Consider the following 20,481-nt stretch of genomic DNA (forward strand, 5'->3'; position numbering starts at 1 on the left):
AGAAAAAAATATTTTCAATCAAAGAAAATAAGTCTTTTTTTTTTTTTATAGAATCATTTTGACACAAACATCCCGCAGTGGGCGGATGCTTCCCCACAAAAGTGTTCAAATACAATTTTTTGGGTCTCAAATATTTTTTTGCATTCAAAAACTTTTTTTCTTTGATTAAAATCTTTTTTTTTTATTGAAAATATATTTTTTTATTGAATAAATAAGAAGCAAATCTACCTCCATACGGCTCAAGATTCACCAAAACAAGTCTCACTTCACCAGATGAACTTTACCGGGGCCCGTAAAGGGACACAGAATTTTTTAAATATATGTAATGAGTTTTACGCACGCGTGTGAAACCTTTAAGTGAGCACGTAAAATTGTTTACGTGAGCACGTAAAACGTTTATGCACTCACTAAAAAGTTTCACGCGCTCTCGCAAAACCCTCCAGTTGCTCCTGCTCTGTTTATGAATGGAAATGACATTACAGGATTTAGCTGAGCTATATTTTAACCTGGGACTTCATTATAAGGACATTACCTCTTTGCTTGCAAGTAAACAACTTTACGTGCTCACTTAAAGGTTTTACGCGTGCGCATAAAACTCATATATATATAAAAAAAATGTGTGTCCCTTTAGGGGCTCCGTAGAACTTTGATCTTCGTCCGTCTGAACCGTTCAAGTCAAGACGAGTTAGAGACGGGATCCAGAATGATGCACAATTAAAAATATGTCGTATTATACTTAAAGTCGACTCTTTCCCTGCTACTGTGAATTCCCAGAGTGCATTGCTGCCTAAACTAAAAGAGGGGCCAAGTTGTTGAGATGCTTGTTTTATTATTACTGAGATAAACAGTTTAGGACAGAAATGCTACCTGGAACAGAGATATAATTATGTTTGATAAAACATTCAAAGAAATGAAGGAAAGGGAGGAATTAAGAATAAAGAAGTGGAAAGCGACTACACAGTCTCTGCCCTTCTCTTTGCCTTGCAGGTTCAGTTTTAATTATACTGTAAATTAAACAAAACTATTTCTACTTTATAAAACATCTTCCTTTTGTGTTTTGCATGTTTTAATCATTTGATAATATGATGCTTTTGTTTATGATTCACCAAAACAAGTCTCACTTCACCAGATGAACTTTGATCTAAGTCCGTCTGAACCGTTCAAGTCAAGACGAGTTAAAGACAGGATTCAAAATGATGTAGAATTAAAAATATGTCGTATTGTACTTAAAGTCCACTCTTTCCCTGCTACTGTGAATTCCCAGAGTGCATTGCTGCCTAAACTAAAAGAGGGGCCAGGTTGTTGAGATGCTTGTTTTATTATTACTGAGATAAACACTTTAGAACAGAAATGCTACCTGGAACAGAGATATAATTATGTTTAATAAAACATTCAAAGAAATGAAAGAAAGGGAGGAATTAAGACGATAAAGAAGTGAGACACCCCAGGCAGTCTTTGCCCTCTGCTTCGCCTTGCAGGTTCGGATCTGTTGGGGTCAAAGGTCGCCCGCTCCGCTCCCGACGCTGTCCAGGAAGAGCAGCGGCCGCACCTTCATGGCCGTGTGTCTGAGCGAGTACCAGAGGCCCCGCCAGGGGCCCCACACCACGCCGTTGTCCACCTTGGCCTTGTAGGCCCCGCGCCGGTAGTACTTCCCGTTCAGGTTGGCTTCGTGGCATCTGGGGGTCCAAACGTTTGTTTGTTTGTTTATTTTCACATACAAAACTAGGGCTGGGTATCGATTCAAATGTCAAGAAAGGATTCCGATTCTTAAAGGGGACCTATTATGGCATCTAATCCCTATTTTAAACAGGCCTTGAATGTCTTAAAAACAAGCTTTTGATTGTTTTTGCTAAATAAATGAGAAATTCAGCCTCTGAGCCATGTCTTTATCTTCCCATTCTCTAACCTCATTATCTATGCAGGATTCTGAGTGGGCGGGGCTATGATAATGAGGCTCTGTGCTGATTGGCTGCCTGAATGACGCGATACACCGCTACGGAAAAATGGAGGAATCTCCGGCCGGCGGAGTTAGTTGTGGGCGTGGTTTCACGCATCGGAGGCCAAACTATGTACCGTATTTTCTGGACTATAAGCCGCACCTGCATACAAGCCGCACCCGCTCTATTTAAAAAAAAAAAGATATGCAAGCCGTTGATATTTATGTTAGATTAGATTTACTACATGTACAGAAGGATTTTGAACTGTAAATGATGTACATGTTTGTACCTAAATAGATCCTTTCCTAACAGTGTCTTTTAACACGGCAGCAACTTTGCTGATTAAAACGGGACAGAACCAAGAGGAAATAACCGCTATTTATTTATCTATTTATCTGTTTGAAATCTGCTTCTACCTACTTCTATCTGCTAAAGAAGAAGTGTATTCTTCTTTGCATTTATTTTGTCTTAGTTTTGATTCTAATTCTGGTCAGAGCGCACCCGAGCGCTGGAAGAAAAATCCACAGAATAACCGCACCTTTGTATAAGCTGCATGGTTGAAAACCTATGAAAAAAGTAGCGGCTTGTAGTCCAGAAAATACGTTAAATTGCGCCCGTCGTTACGTAACGACGGGAGCAGAATCTTATTGGCTTGTAGATCCACATGACACTGGACGATCATCCGGGCGGCTGTACAGACACTGCAGAATTTGGTTGTTTCCTCCTTCTCTGAGTTGGCAGGCTGAGGGGAGACCACTTTATATATGTTAAAGCAAGAGAAAACATGTTTTTCATAATAGGTCCCCTTTAAGATTCAGAATCGATTATCAGGATTTGATTCGATCTGATTTGATATTGATTTGGGTTTAGGCGGGTGCAGATATGAAAAAAAAGCACCTTACCCCAAAAAAATTGCAACAAAAGGTTTTTCAACAGTTTTCTGTAGCATTAGGTGTCCTTAATAACATACTAAAAGTCTGCCAAAGTCTGACCACTAGAAAGGTGTCATTTTCAAGATGGCGTCCCAGATGGTCAAAATCACCCTAAAATGTGTATAGCTCCTTTATTATATACCCTAGACAAGTAATTTTGGTGTCTAATCCTATGTTTATGAGGCCTGGGAATCCACTGGTCTTGTCCAAACTGCAGAGATACACTTACATAATTATGAAATCCAATATTTTGTATTTGCCCTATTGGTGGACCATGTCCACACCCATCATGTCCGAGTACAACGATGCCACGCAGGAATTCAATGAGCTGACCTACACGACCAGTGAGCAACACAAGGAATCGACAGAGGCAAGGATCAAACGAGATCACGCTGACCTGGAGAGAATGAAGGAAAAACTTTCCTTTTGCAAACCATTCTCTCAAGAACCAGCTTTGAGAAACATTGTTACCGGTGTTGTCGCCAAACCTGATGTCAATGTTCACGAGTTTGAGTCTGTTGGGAATGAGATCATTGGGAAAATGGTTGGGAAACCAGTTTTTGGAATCTCATTCAAACGCAATGACAGGGCAAAAACTCTTGCAGATGATTGCAGCATCAAAATCACCCAAGACCGAACCACTGATCCTGCTCTGTTGTTCCAACATTTTCTGATTATGTCAAAAACACGACAACTTTCACTTGAAGATGTCATGGGCTATGAGCTCAGTCCATTCCCTGCAGCACTGTTCGAAGCCAAAGAAATCTTCCGTAAAGCCGATAAGCCCCAACTGGCACAGGCTGTCGCTGAATTTACAGGCAAGAAGTCAAAGAAAAGTGTCCTGGATTCTATCCCACCAACTGAACAGTATGTCCTTGATGGTGGCTCCCTGATTCATCGCTTGCCATGGAAGAGGGGTGACAGTTATGGTGCCATTGCACAGTCATATGCAGACTTTACGATAAAGCATTATGGTAAAGCAACTGTTGTCTTTGATGGTTATAGTGAAGGTCCTTCTATCAAAGACAATACACATCAGCGGCACGGGCAACATGCACACCCGGTTATTAGCTTGGATGCAAATACTGAGTTTATGGGAAGAAAGGATGACTTCCTATCCAGATCCAGTAACAAACAAGGGCTTATTCTTCTTGTCACTGAGGAACTGCAGAAGAAGGGCTGTACTGTCATCAATGCACCAGGGGATGCAGATGTGGACATTGTCAAGGCTGCAGTCCAAGCGTCACAACATCAGCCCACAACCTTGATAGGGGAAGATACAGATTTACTTGTTCTTCTTCTCTACTATGGTGAGACGAGCAATAGAGGCCTTTATTTTCATTCAGATAAGTCAAAAGTACCCAAGGTGTATGACATCAGCGAGATGCAAAAGGTCCTGGGTAAAGACTTGTGTTGTCTGTTGATGTTTGTTCATGCCTTCACAGGCTGTGATACAACATCACGCATTTTTGGTGTTGGGAAGAAAACTTCTTTCCAGAAACTTGTGAATGGGGAAACGACCATCCAGGCATGTGCGAATGGATTTGCACTACCAAAGCAAGCAAAAGCTGCCATAGAGGACCTTGGGAGCAAAGCGATGGCAGTCATGTTTGGTGGCAAGAATACCGATGCACTTGCATCTTTGCGCTACAATCTTCTCAGCAAGAAAATTGTGTCTGCGAAGGCATTTGTTACCCCAGAACATCTCCCTCCTACAGAGTCCTCAACGAAATATCATTGCCAAAGAGTTTATTACCAGATCATGGTGTGGACTGAAATGGATAGTGATATGAATCCTGTTGATTGGGGATGGAAATTGGAGGACAATCGTTTTCTGCCAGTTATGACAAAAAAAGCTGCTGCCCCAGAGAGCCTCTTGCAGATGGTCCACTGTAATTGCACAACTGCTTGCCGTACACAACGTTGTAGTTGTAGAAGATATGGACTGCCCTGCATGCCTGCCTGTGGATCATGCCAAGTGGAAAATTGTGAGAATCCACATAATCAAGCATTATGGGAGGAAGAGTGTGATGATGACTAATTGTTACTCCGGAGTGGAAAAAAGGAAATGAAAAAATATAAGTAAGACGGTAAAAAAAAAAAAATCACAAAAAACAAAAAAAAAAAGAAAAAAAAACACAAAAAAACTAAAAAAATAAATAAAAATAAAATAAAAAAGGGGCTAGCGGTACTGAGCCTTCACGTGGCAGCCCTGTTTAGACTAATTTCACAGTACCACGTAGTAATAATTGATTTATTTCTCATTAGTATAAAAATTAATCTCCAGAAATCACCAGAATGTGAATTGAGAGAAACCTCATTTCCCCATGCATTTTGACATCTTTTTTTATGGCATGTGGAAAAAGGAGATTATGTTTGAAATGTTTTTCTTTGTTTTTTTTCATGTCTATGTACTGCATATTTCATTACATATTCGCTTATAGTCAATTGTTTTTATACATAATTGTACTTCGATCACTTCACTATGATTTGTATATGCTTATTTTAATTCTAGATAATCAAATCATGGGGTTAGACACCAAGATTGCTTGTCTAGGATGAATAATGAGGGAATAATGGTATTTTTAGAGACTGGCGGCGGCCATTTTGAAAATCGGACCTTTCTAGTGGTCAGACTTTGGCAGACTTTTGATATGTTATTAAGTACACCTGATACTACAATAAACTATTGAGAAACCTTTTGTTGCAATTTTTTTGGGGTCAAACCATAACTGCACCCGCCTAGTTTGTGTTATTTGCAGTGGAAAACTTTTTGCACACCGGATTTGCAGAAAGGTGCGTCGGAGGAGGAAAGCAGCAGCCAAACTTAACAAGAAAACTCCTGCACACCTTCTTCTCACTGTTCACTTATTTATTAGGCCAACGTTTCGGTCATAGACCTTTTTCAAGGCATCAGGCAGCATGTGACCCTGTTAGAATGTGCTCAGGTGTTTGTTATCAATGCTCACCCCCTTATGATCATGTGGCGGCGTCTGATTGGATCACACAGGCCTACCAGCCTATAATAGACAAGCTCTTTGTCCGATCTGCTTGATGCCTTGAAAAAGTTCTATGACCGAAACGTTGGCCTAATAAATAAGTGAACAGTGAGAAGAAGGTGTGCAGGAGTTTTCTTGTTAAGTTGGGTTTGTGTTATTTAAAATGTTTTTTGAGCTGTTGCCTGAATTATATGACTGTAAAATAACTAGTGAAATAATAATTTCACAATAATTATTGTGAAATAACTAAGAAATAAATAACTCAAACAGACCTTTCAATATCCATTTAAAGTGCAAAAAAAGAAACAAATTGCAACAGTTCATGCAGTAAACAAATCTTTTTAGCTTGTCTAATTTATTCCGTCACCACACACATATTGCCTTGAAGCGCCAGGCATTTTTCAGAAATGTCATGACAAACTGTGTCCGACTTCTGGGATTAAAGTTCACCGGGCGAAAATGTAATGATGAAAAAAAATCGATCTTTAGACATAAGAATTGATTTTTAGAAATTAATATCCATTAAAACCATTAAAAAAGATAACATTTCCTTAGATAAAAAATAAGTATTCCTAAAAAAAAGAAGAAAAATTAATAACAAAGATAATGAGACATACATATAGGGTAAAAAACACCAAGAATAAAACTCTAAAGAAAATAATGAAGGGACCCAGGTTCATTTAGCAGACGGTATGGAAAGTATTTAGTGTCCAAGGGATTTCAGAGTTCTTACATTTATGAGGAGACAAGTCACTGATATAATGGCAGAATTGTAAATCTTTGATCCTCTGAAGCCTATATTATTATTATCATTGAATAATATAACATAGTGGCTACCTCAGAACTGATCAGAGGATGGGTTTTACGGAGAATACCGATACTCTTAGCCACTTTTGTGGAAATAGCCATTATATGTGATTTCCAGGACACTAATCAATCATCAATCATAATACCAAGAAATCGTGTAGAACACGTTAGTTACAGGGATGTTATCAATATATATTGCTGATGACTTTCTTTCACCGAAACCAAATAATCAGTTTTCCAAGTTCTTCATTTAAGACGTTTATAATATAACGTGACCGAGGCCAGACTCAGACCCAGAACAGGAAGTGACATCACGGTCGTACCTGTTGAACCACCAGCCCGCCTGGTTCTCTTCGGCGCAGCTTCCCTGGGTGAAGCGGTCGTTGTCCTGTCAATCACACTCATATCTGGTTACTAGGATCAGTTCTTCACAGAGACCAGGACCACAGACACGGTGAGGGGAGGGGGGGCTGACCTGGTCCCTGGTGCTGAACTGCATCCCCCCCAGGCCAGCCGACCACTGCTGCACTCTCCCTCCGCCGCCGGCCAGGCCGTCCCCCGCCCGCCCGCTGTACTGGCCGCACTGGAGCCGGTACTTGTCCTGGGGACGGAGAAGGACGAGAGGAGGTTGGTGGAACCGAGGTTCCTCTGAATCTCCGAATCTCTGAATCTCTGAACCTCCGAATCTCTGAATCTCTGAATCTCTGAACCTCCAAATCTCTCAATCTCTCAATCTCTCAATCTCTCAATCTCTGAATGTCTGAACCTCCAAACCTCATAACCTCATAACCTCATAACCTCTGAACCTCTGAACCTCTGAACCTCTGAACCTCTGAACTAGTGATGCACCGAATGTTCGGTAACCGAAATTGTTCGGCCGAAAAAAGCAAAAAAAACACTTTCAGTGTTCAGTGGAATAAGTGGGGAGCAAAAAAACGAACAATTAACGGCATGTTTAGATGACGCAATCAAACAGCGAACAGTGTGGAGTGAGGGAGCGGTGTTAAATGCAGCAAACATGTCAGCATGTCAGATCATTACTTGGATGTGGGGAAAAAGCAGAGGACACGAGAAATGATCCAGAGTTTGATTTGGGAAACTGCTTGGTGATGGAGACGGTGACGGGACGCACAGCAGAGAAAAGGTCGTACTACCGATGCGGTGGAGAGAACTCACTGTCTGATATGACGAGATCCTCCAAGAAAATAACCCAGATTTTTACAATTATTATACAAGGCTTCAAATTGCGGAGATCAGCCCCACCACGACCCGATTAATTGGATTTGAACGGGTGAGAATGAAAAAGGATTATAAGAAAAAATACAATAAGTACAGTAAGACAAATTGTGACTGGCGGGTATTTCACTGCACATTTATTTGATTTATGCAATGGTGAACAAATTGGCAAAATAAGTGAAAAACTGCGAAGAACCATTGTTCGGTATTATTCGGTATTCGGCCAAGTGTTTATTATTAGTTTTGGTTTCGGCCACAAATTTTGATTTCGTGCATAACTAGTCTGAACCTCCAAACCTCCGAACCGTCATCAGGACTTACGGCCTCATCGGTGATCCGGAAGTTCTCGTAAAACGCAAAGCTCTTCTGCCCGTCCCAGTCCATCAGATCGATCTTCACTAGGTTCTGACCTTCAGGAGAGGAAGAAGTGGTCAACTAATCAGACATGATAAAACTATTTATCTAAGATGAACCTCTGAGATGTATTTAGGTCCATAAACATTAAGTTCGAGGTGAAGTGAGACGTGTCGACTTCTGACCTTCAGAGAGCAGAGAGTACATTCGCTCGTTGCCCAACCAGAACTCATCGTTCCACAGTTTGAAGTCGCCAAAGCCGTCTCTGTAGTCCACCCAGTCTCTGAAAGGGACAGATAATAAAATAAAATAAAATGTTATTACTTGCGTATAAAGCCCAAAACGGCTTAGCTCCGCATTATTTGCAAGACCTGATAGTGCCTTATGTTCCTGGCAGAGCTCTCCGTTCTCGGAGTGTTTACTCGTAGTTCCTAGAGTATCCAAATGTAGATTTGGAGGGCGGGCGTTCTGCTATCAGACACCATTACTATGGAACCAACTTCCAATCTGGGTTAAGGAGGCTGACACCAACTCCACCTTTAAAACTAAACTTAAAACCTTTCTGTTTAGTAAAGCCTATAGTTAGTGTTTAGTAAACCTCTAGCTGGTGTTGGTAAATCTCTAGGTAGTGTAAACTCTAGTGTGTTAGAGTCAGTAGTCATAGTTGCAGCTATAGAACAAGACTATAATAGTTAGTGTCAAATATAGCTTGGTGGTAGATATGCTGCTATAGGCCTATGCTGCAGGGACATGATCCGCTGGGCGGTGCCTCTCACCCTTCTTCTCCTCTTCCCTTCCTCTCTTCTCCATTTCCATTTTTATTTATTATAAGTATCTCATAGCTATCATTTTTGTCCATCGTTCCTGTAGTTTCTTGTGCTGGTCCCCCTTTTCTTTTTTTTTTCCTCTTTTGTACATGGTGCAGCATCCTCTGCCAGTGGCGAAGAGCATCTCTGAATGCACAACACCAGAACCTGCAGCGTGGGAGTGAGAGAGGCAGGTTAACGGCCCGGTCAGGCGGGGGAGAGATTTGTCCCTCAAGACTCCTCTCCCTGGCCCTGCCCCTTCTCAACCTTTCCCCGACCCTGCACCTAACCTGGGGCTTGCTGATTGGGCCGGAGCTTCGGGAGCTGCGTGCCCCCCCCGGTCATCCCGTTGCTGCTTCCACCTGCCTGCTGTGTGCTGCTGATGTCCCCGACCCCCAGTCTGGCCTTCGGCAGGAGGGTCCCCCCTTATGAGCCTGGTCCTGCTCAAGGTTTCTTTCCTCCTAAAGGGGAGTTTTCCTTGCCACTGTTTGGCTTAAGGTTTTTCTCCCACTAGGGGAGTTTTTACCTGACATTGTTTATGTAATAATTGCTCGGGGGTTTATGTTCATGTTCTTGGTCTCTGGAAAGCGTCTGGAGACAACTTTTGTTGTATTAGAGGCTATATAAATAAAATTGAATTGAATTGAAGATGCTTCAGGAGCTTCACGCGTAACCATGACAGCTTCGGTGGGGATTTTAGGGATTTTAGAGATTTTGGGCTCCACCGCTCACACGAAACGTGGGTAGAGAACCGAGAACCGGTTCTTGTTCAGAACCGGTTCCTAGTGTTTTGAATTCCTTGGAATCTTTTGCAATTTTTTTTTTTCAAACCTTTATTTTAAGATTTTAAACACAGTCAGAACATTGACCATGAACAATACAAAGTCTGGTAACACTTTACAATAAGGGTCCCTTAATTAACGTTAGTTAATGCATTATTAAGCATTAATTAACAGTTTAATAATAGTTAAATAACCATTATTATGTATTACTTAACATTAATTAGCATATTAGTTAATGCATTAATAAACAGTTAGTTAATGCATTATTAAGCATTAATTAACAGTGTAATAATAGTTAAATAACCATTATTATGTATTACTTAACATTAATTAGCATATTAGTTAATGCATTAATAAACAGTTAATTAATGCCTACTGCTCAGAGTTAATTAATACATTAGTAAGCATTAATAAACGTTACATGATGTAATTATGTATCCTTATGTATGCATTACTTAGTATAAAGTAATACATTAGTTAATACATAAGTAAAACGTTAATAATGTCCCTAGTAATCATTTACTAATGGTGTTTATTTGGAGTGAATATGCATTAAGTAACAGCTACCTAATACATCTACTAATCATTCGCTAATGGTGTACATGTTTACTGGATGGGCATTATTAAACAACTATTTAGAGTCTTAAGTAATCATTTCCTAATGGTGCTGTGTATGTTATCAGGTAGCTTACCTGACCTTATGAACGGTAACCTGACATAAACCTTAATAAATGTATAGGAGTGGCTCATAACCATTACTTAACCATTAGTAAAGGCTTGCTGGACCCTTATTGTAAAGTGTAACACATTTATCCCTTAGGTAACACATTATTAATGCTTAACAGCCTCATAAGCATTACTTGACCATAGTTAACCATTAGTAAATTAAGCAATCACATATAAAGAAGTTTACACTTTTTATTTAAAACAAAATAAAACAGATTTTAACAGATAACATTTGTTATATGTATACAACATATATATATATATATATATATATATGTTGTATACATATAACAAATGTTATCTATCTATATATCTATATATATATATATATATATATATATATATATATATATATATATATACCGACCTTTGGAGAATTTGGTTTTATGTATTTGGAATTTTGCAATTAGAATGATCAAGTTAATTAAGTGTTGCCTCTTTCTATCTTTATTATTATAGTGTAACAATATATCTTTGGCATTTAAATGTATTGGTGTGTTGGAATATGATGTCACTTAAGAATCAATCAAAGAATCTGGGAAAATTTACATCAAAGAAAAGGTGCCTAATCATTTCCACTTTGGTATTACAAAATACACAATTAACATCAATATTGACACATTTTGACACAAATCTGTTAGTAGGGTAAATGTATAATTTTATATTGAACTTCTTTGATATTATAGGATATTGGATTTTATTAAATGTTCCAGTTAATGTCAGAGAGAGGCCTAGACGCCTCTAGGCGTGATTTTCCTTTTTTCTGGAGAAATAATTGCAAACAATTCCCTTTTTGATTCCAGTGGGCAGAATGACGTCATCACGCACGTTGCGTAGCTTACGTACGTTGCGTTAGCAACGAGTGTAAACCAGCAGTCAATAGTAATAAACGCTCGAAAGTCTGGTTAAGTTTCAGTAAAAAAGACGACAACAGGGCAACTTGCAGTACCTGCCAAGTGGAGATTTCATCAGTGGGTTGCAGATTTGCAAAATGCACAGTTTAATAGGATTTGAATTGATTGTATTTGTCACTGGCTGAGTTTTATTTTTGAGTGTTCAGTTCATATTTCCTTTTACAAAGGTGAATTTTAATTTCTATTAGAAAAATGTTGGACATCCTTGTGGAATAGGGCTTGGTCGTCTTGACGTCATCACTTGACGGAGCCGCCATGTTGGAAGCTTCCTTAGCTGCTCTTCGGACCACTGTGTACAGACGTGCTCCCTCTTCGTTGTGTCTTACAGTACTTGTAATCGTTACTTTCCGTTATTCTGTAAACCATGGTAACCGTTGCTGTGTTGTGGGGTGCAACAGCTCCACACATAACAGACGTGGGGAAAAGATCTCTAATGGTTTAACTTGTTCCCACTGTTTGCCGGCTTTATGATCTGAAGCTCCTGCACCTGTCCATTTGTGAACTGCACATGAGACTCCAACGACTTAACAACAGAACTGCTCCGAAGTGTAGGCGCTCACACCGCAAACACGGTAGCTGAAGACGTCGGTTGTGCAGAACTGCGGCAGTAAGTCCTCGTCGGAGCTCCACTCTTTAGTAGGGATTTCATATGCATCCAAACCGCTAATAATCATTATTTTCTCCATATACCGATCCCTGGCTTCCTTGTTTAAGGTATCCCAGTAAATTCCAGTTCCTTTCCGGCATTTTAACTTTTTTTTTTTTGCGGTCCGTCTGTTCACTTGGTACGTCACGGATGACGTCACAGCCGTGTCCGTGCATTCCACGGATGTTTATATTAATATATATTATGTAATTATATTATATTAATACATTAATAATATATGTAATGCTATACATGTAATAATATACATTAATTTATGTATTATATTAATACATATTATATTAATATTCGCGGCATTCCCCCGGGGCATGATGGGAGGCCCCAGAGCATCATGGGAGGTGACTCAACTGCGCATGCTCTATGGGCCGCTGTATGCGGAAGTAAACCCGGAAGTCAGGAACTTTTTCAGCGTATGCGCTGAGTGAGTAATATGCATTGAAATGAATGGGCGGCCATTTTCAGTCTCCGATCCAGTTTTATAATACATCCATGGTTTACACTCACGAGGCTGCCAACATGGCCGCCGTGTCCCAGAATGCAACTTGGCGACCAAGCCCTATTACAAAAATGCTGGACATCCTCGTGAAATTGCCACAGAATAATTTATGTTGTATTATGTTAATTTCTACTGAAGAATATTTATTTTATTATTATTTTATTTTTATTTATTTTTTTTTTTATTATATCTTTTTTTCTTTTCTCTTTTCTTGTGAAGAAGGTAGGCGTCATAAGCTTAGGCTTCAGTCTACACCTTTTGGTCCTTGGTTTTTAGTAAAAACTGTGTATGTATGTATGTATGTATATATATATATATATATATATATATATATATATATATATATATATATATATATATATATATACCAAATAAAAATAAAAACATTTTTGTATTACACTGACGATTTACACCTGTACTTTGGGTTATTTGTGTTGTGGAAATTGAAAGGACCAATAAACCTTTTTTCCCATCGTCTCCCATCGTTAAACAGAATCGAGAATGGAACTAGAATCGTAAAAATCTCATCAACTCCCGTCCCTACACGTGTTTCTCTGTCTGGTTCTTGTATCACCAGGTCTGGGACACGTGTTCAGCCAGATTACCTGTTGAAGTCAACTTTCCCGTGCCGGCGTCTTTGAAACACCGTCCAGCCTCCTCCGTCCGTCATGTCGCAGTAAACCAGAAAAGGCTCTTGGTCTGACCTCGGTCTGATCCTGTAGAAGCCGCTCGGTGAGCTCAGTCGCTCAGATACTTCAGAACAGTCTGGGGGGAAATGGTGATGGAAGATTATCACCTTTAGCACCATAACTGCTCGTATAACAAGACTACGGTACTTAAATAAAAATGAAAGTATTTAGAAAATTCTCCAAGGCACTGTGGTTTACTACGGAAGAGTATTAGGGCCATGCAGGAGAAAAAATATTTGAGAGGGGAAGATTTTTTTTTTTTTGTGTAATTTGAGAAAAAAGTTGAAATGTTGCGAAAAAAGTTGAACTGTTGAGGTTAATGTTGAAATACAATTTCAAGAATAAAGACGAAATTTCGTGAATAAAGTCGAAATTTCGACTTTTTTCTCAACATTTCAACTTTATTCAAGAAATTTTGACTTTTTTCTCGAAATTGTATTTCAACATTAATCTCGACATTTCAACTTTTTTCTCAACGTTTCGACTTTTTTCTCGAAATTGTACTTCAACATTAATCTTGACATTTCGACTTTTTTCTCGACATTTCGACTTTTTCTTGACATTTCGACTTTTTTTCTCAACATTTCGACTTTTTTCTCGAAATTGTAATTCAACATTAATCTCGACATTTCGACTTTTTTCTCGACATTTCGACTGTTTTCTCGAAGTGCATAACGAAATAAAAATCTTCCTCCTCTAAAATATTATTTTTAATAACACCGTGTCTGTGGTCCTGTTCTCCTGCCTGGCCCTAATACTCTTCCGTGGGTTTACACATCCCGTGTCTCGTTTCTCACCTTTGTCATAGACGATCAGGCTGCCGGCGGGTGGGAGTGGCGTGATCGGGGCCTTGTTCAGGCTGTTGTTGCGGGTCGCCGCCGGGCCCGGGTCGATCTCAGGTTTACCGTCAGACTCCACGGGCTGAAACGGCCTGAAGTATTTGTGCGACTGCAGGTGATCGACCTGCCAGTTCACCAGGAAGAGCCGCTCCTCCAGTTTCCTGATGCTGCTCTTCAGGGCGGCGGCTTCCGGGGAGCACGGCTCTCTCTGCTTTCATAGAAAAACAATAATATCATCAAACATCAAACACCAGCCAATCATGTGCATTTGTTTTGGTCATGTACATCCCTGTAAAACAATAGAGGGTCTGCATTGACGTCACTTCCACACTGGACCAGCCCCCTTACTCTCACTGAGTGGCAAAACATCAGCAAAAATGTCTGCAACTAGTGGAGAAGACGGGATAACAGCTGATTATCGGCTTAAATTAGCGTCAGTTGGACTTGACAGTGACCCGTACAGTTACCCCAAGAACCAGTGGTCCATGGACATTCATATTTGGTACAGTTACCAAGAACCAGTGGTCCATGGACATTAATATTTGGTACAGTTACCAAGAACCAGTGGTCCATGGACATTAATATTTGGTACAGTTACCAAGAACCAGTGGTCCATGGACATTAATATTTGGTACAGTTACCAAGAATCAGTGGTCCATGGACATTGATATTTGGTACAGTTACCAAGAACCAGTGGTCCATGGACATTAATATTTGGTACAGTTACCAAGAACCAGTGGTCCATGGACATTAATATTTGGTACAGTTACCAAGAACCAGTGGTCCATGGACATTAATATTTGGTACAGTTACCAAGAACCAGTGGTCCATGGACATTAATATTTGACCATGAATCCAGTTTCCTGGATTGTACTTAATTTCTACGCCGGGGAAATACACGAAGCAAAGCTTGAAGGCTTACAAAAGTCTTGACGCTTGGTCCGACTTCAAGGCAGGATTTGTTGTAGAAATTAAAGTGATGAGGACACCGAACTTTATGATTTGACCGTTTAACGTTAGCTACCCAAAAATCCAACATTACCTGATACAAAATGGGAACCGCAAATCCACGTTTCGGTGCCTGGAATCCAGTTGTTTTTGCGAATTGCAGCGATCCATTGGTCTCTCTTAAGCTTATTTTTCGGCAGTCTGTAAAACGATAACTCCGATTGCTAAATCTATGAGTACAGTCGATCGCACAACAGCTCTTTCCCATTTTAGATGTTTTCCAGCTGCTCAAACGGAAAGTTTGACAACTGAAGTTTCCACCACAGATCACCCAGTCAAGATTGAGACCTGATATCATCTTGGTCTCAGAGGCAACAAAGCAACTCTTCTTGCTGGAGCTGATGGTTCCCTGGGAGGAGAGGATGGAGGAGGCCCATGAAAGAAAGAGGGAGAAGTACCAGGAGCTGGTGGAGGACTGTCGGAGGAACGGGTGGAAGACCAAGTGTATGCCAGTGGAGGTGGGCAGTCGGGGGTTTGCCAGCCACTCCCTGAGCAAAGCCTACAGCACACTAGGCATAACGGGTGCCAACCGTAGAAGGGCCATAGGCAACGATGTGGAGGCAGCAGAAAAAGCCTCCAGATGGCTCTGGTTGAAAAGGGGAGAGCAGTGGTTGTAGTGGGTGCAGCATGCCACTTGGACGCAGGCAGAGACTTGATCACCTCGGCCGGGTCGCCTGGATGAGGGAGTCTGTTGCCAGACCCGAAACACCCAGTAGTCCAGGATACAACACTGATGATGTGTCCAAGTTTGTGTATCAGCAGATGTATTGTTAACCGTTAGTGTTATTAAAACAGTTTTTGGAGCTGTTGCATGAATTATATGACTGTAGTTCTGCAACATATTAATACTAGTATTATATTGAGATTCAACAGCAAGTATTGCAGCTAATGATGCTGTAAGGACCAATCAACTCCCAGAATGATGATAGAACTGAAACAGAAACATCGTGGGTCAGAATTACCAAACAGATCCAGGGAGGAAACAGAGACGGAGGAAATCAGTTTTAGTTTTTCCCACATTCCGTTTTTATTTTTTTCATTTTCTGTCTTTTTCGGTTTTTAATTTTTGAGAATTTGGTTTTTAGCATTTTATGCAAATGTAACCCCAAGAGAGTATATAAAGTAATGAAATGTAGACAATTTATGCAATTATAACTGAAAACTTCAATGATTTCATACCTTTAAACATATTTAAAGGCAAAAAAATGGCACCAGTTTCGATTTTTTGACATACAAATCGATTTTAATGAATTAATATGAGAATCGATTTAGAATCGGAAAATTGATTTTTTCAACACAGGCCTAGTTTGAACAGAACAACGTGTTAGAAATATATTTGAGAAGGTTCAGGTTACGTACGTCCAGCTGTGCAGCGGAGGCCAGCGAGCTGCATACCAGAGACAGAAACACCAGCAACACCAGCATGGCTGCTGGAAAAAACTCCTTGTGATTGTCTGAAATGTAAAATACACGTTAAATTCAAATCATTAAGAATATTTACCAATAATAACCTCACGTTTACCTGAGAACGCTTCCCTCTGCCGTGTCCAGGTCCGTGTTCCTCCTGCAGAACCTGTCAGGGTTATTTATAGGCTGCTCAGTTCTGCATGGTCCATATTAGAGGATCCAGACTCAGACAGCTGCTCCAGGATCTGATCTCAGGTCAGTTTCTGGTTTCTCCTCCTCCACCGGTCCCACCAGAACCAGGAGACACGGCTGACCCCAGAACAGCTGAGGTCCAGGTGGACGGAAAGTTCTGAGAGGTTCATTCCTCACATAGTGTCCCGGCGCAGCGGGAGGCATCACAATAACAGGAATAAACAGTGTTGAGCTGCACACTTTAATACAACACACATGTTTCCTAGAATATAATATCTTATGAAATGTCTTTTTTCCATTAGTTGTTTATTTTAACAGTATTAACAACCGGAATATTTGATAATTTCCTTCCACCCTTTATTTTCTAAAAGATTAGAACTTGTTTCACTTTTTCTTATTGGTCAATATTTGGCTTTTAAATGCTCTTTTTTGTTTGTACATGTATCTAAAGATCAGATTTTTTTTTAAAAGGACCCTCGTTGACCTTTAAAAGAGCCTTATGGTTCTTTAAATCTGCAACATCGTTCATATTTTTTTCTTGGTTTTGCCAAAAATAAAAGAACAAAAACAAATGTTATTTTACAATGTTTAAATGCTGTATTAACAACCAGAATATTTGATCATTTTCTTCCACCTATATATTCTAAAAGATTAAAACTTCCCAAATTAAAATCTCACTTAAGGGAAATATTATCTCGGTCTCGGATAATTGAGAATCCGTTTGACACCGAGGTGACAGAATCTGGTGATCAGCAGTTCTTCAGTGTAATCTGGATACTTTAATGGTAAATAATGCAATTTTAAGTTGATAATTGTGTCTTTAATATCTCAAATTCAGGACCAACACTAGTTCAGTTCAGCTCCAGACCAAACAGAAACCTAGTTATATCCTGATCCTGCGTGATTGTAGAACATCAGCTCCATCCTGTTATCCTATTTTTACACTATTGGAAGATTGACTCCAGCGCTTTTTTTTAAAACAATATTTTTATTAATGTTTCACTTTTACAAGTAAAGAATGGATACATAATATGATCCACAGAAATAACAAGCAAAACAGGCAAACAAAAAAAGAGAACAAAAAAACAAAATCAAAACACCAGCTCAGATCCATATAAATAATAATAATAATAATAATAATACTCTGGGTTACAGTAAACATGTACAGTATGACCAGTCAATAAATCCCTGCAACATGATATTAGAGACATCAGGCTCTACATAGTTCAAGTATTGCTCCCAAACCTTATAGAATTGGTCTGTTTTTGAATGTAATACACATGTAAGGTTCTCTAATGGCACCAGATCAAACACCAGCCTTTAACAGTTGCTACTTTTTCATTGATCCACTGCAATAAAATATTCTTCCTCGCTGCATAAATAAGAATACAATACAGCGTCCGATTATGTTTTGATGTTAAGTGTTGTCTAGTATGAGAGATACGGGTCCATCTCCAGTTTTAAACCCAATATCTTTTCTATTTCAGATCTATTTCAGATATTAGACCAATACACTTGCATTTTACAACATGACCAAAAACAATGGGTTAGGTACCAATTTCTATCTTGCATTTAAGGCACATGGGTGAGAGAGTAGGACTGAAGTGATGTCTACGGTTAAGGGGATTTGTGCTTTCTGTGTATAATTTTTAACTGTATTGCTTGGGCGCGATTGCAAACTGAAATTGATTTAGCAATTTAGTCTCCATACATCCTTCCATTCTTCATCATCAATTATGATGTTTAGCTCCTTCTCCCATGTGCCTTTAAGCTTTAAGCTTTATAAAAAAGGCTTACAGATATCTCTCTTCCTGTTAATAATAATAATTTCTCAACAGGAGAGCTTTCATGGCTCTCAACTAACGTAGTTCTGTGAAAGATACAGTATCATGCCTTATCTGTAAATAAGGAAAGAGGTCCTGTCTGGGGATAGAATATCTCTCTATCATTTGTTCAAATGTCATGACCGTATTATCAGAGAGTAAGTCCTTCAGTCTGTGAACAACATTATCACCACTGACTCCAGAGCTTTTAAGGATTGACACGACTACTAACTAGTCCCTAACTAGTCCTCTAGCAGAATAACCAGCTCCAACACCCCCCTCCACCTCAGAAACTACTAACTAGTCCCTAACTAGTCCTCTAGCAGAATAACCAGCACCAACTCCCCCCTCCACCTCAGGAAAGTAGTGAATAGTAAATGTTACTGATTTAAATTGGACTGAATTTGGAGATGAAACCTGAATTTTAAATATTAAAGATTGAAATTACATTATTCACCATTATAGTAATCAGATTACACTGTATATCAGCATCCCTGAAATGGACCTGATGCTTAATCAATGACAACGATGTGCAAATATTATCCATATATTTATTCAAACAAGGCCACTATAAACACAAAAATGTAATTAAATACAGACACATGCAGATGCACCAAAACATTAAATCAGATGCAAAATACAAATAGTTTACAAAACTGATGTTTCACGCTATAATTTACATGTAGATTTTTTGTAACTTAAGTTTTATCTGGAGAACTATATTTCTGTTTAGATTTCTATTGTACTTTTCACACGCTGCCTTTTTTAAATAGTCTATAAAATAGTTCTGTAAATCATCCTTTCTATGCAGGGACTCTGGATTGGTTGTTATTCATTGTGGACTGCTGGGTAATAATCTCCTTGTGCGTCTCTTTACGGTGCACATGATAATAAACTTTGAATTTTGAATCTTGAAAACAGTTTGGATCTGAGTGGATTTGAAAGTTTGACCCTCCCTCCCTCTGAAAGGTCAAAGGTCAAGGGTCAAGGGTTGATTCTGGGCTGTTTTAGCTCCAGAATGAAGACGTTTTCTGTGTTTCTGATATGAATGTAAAGCTGAATGTATTATATTGGTAAATGAACAGAAGCAACACACAGGTCTGAACGAGGGACTGAAACATCCCAGCATGCACCAGAAATCCTGCTGCTGTTACTCTTTTATTTTACGCCTCAAGTCACTGATTGACTTTCACTAAACCTTTACTGTTTCTGACAGGTTAACTAACTAAAGAATATAATTATAATAATACATGACTCAGTAACGTCAGAGGGGGCGGGGCTGGAGCTTAAAGAGACGGAAGCAAAATTCAGACGTTTCTGATTGAAATCAGCAGGGAAGCAGAAAATATGAATTTACTGATTTTAATTTGCTATTTTTATTGTTCTCAAATTTACAAAATACAAAAAAAAAATGTACAAAAAAAAAAGTTTTTAAATCTGCAATTTCGTTCATATTTGACTTGGTTTTGCCCCAAAAAAAACAAAACAAAACAAAAACAAATGTTATTTTACAGTCTATCAAACATTTATCCGAGAGTAAAGACATTTAAATGAAAGATAAAATAAATCAATTAAAAGAGCCTTATGGTTCTTTAAATCTGCAACTTCGTTCGTATTTGACTTGGTTTTGCCAAAAAAAAAATGGTTATTTTATAGTCTTATCAAACATTTATCTGAGAGAACAGACGTTTAAATGAAAGATAAAATACAATTAAAAGAGCCTTAGGGTTCTTTAAATCTGCAATTTCGTTCATATTTTACATGGTTTCGCCCAAAAAAAACATAACAAAACAAAAACAAATGTTATTTTACAGTCTATCAAAAACATTTATCCGAGAGTAAAAACGTTTAAATGAAAGATAAAATAAAA

The 20,481-nt window shown here is 39.1% G+C and overlaps 1 protein-coding gene across 1 annotated transcript; it reads right to left on the reverse strand.

The window, feature by feature from the left end:
- Nucleotides 1-773: 773 nt before the first annotated feature.
- On the reverse strand, nt 774-15,487 carry fgl1b (fibrinogen like 1B). Its single transcript, XM_061739281.1, has 8 exons — nt 15,461-15,487; nt 14,140-14,389; nt 13,259-13,418; nt 8,451-8,548; nt 8,233-8,321; nt 7,151-7,276; nt 6,999-7,063; nt 774-1,676 (listed from the first exon to the last, which is right to left on the reverse strand). Exons 1-8 carry the CDS (start codon nt 15,485-15,487, stop codon nt 1,496-1,498), a joined length of 996 nt encoding a protein of 331 aa, XP_061595265.1. The 3' UTR covers nt 774-1,495.
- Nucleotides 15,488-20,481: the final 4,994 nt, after the last annotated feature.

Source organism: Cololabis saira, chromosome 14 (genome assembly GCF_033807715.1).
Source record: "Cololabis saira isolate AMF1-May2022 chromosome 14, fColSai1.1, whole genome shotgun sequence".
Lineage (NCBI taxonomy): Eukaryota > Metazoa > Chordata > Actinopteri > Beloniformes > Belonidae > Cololabis > Cololabis saira.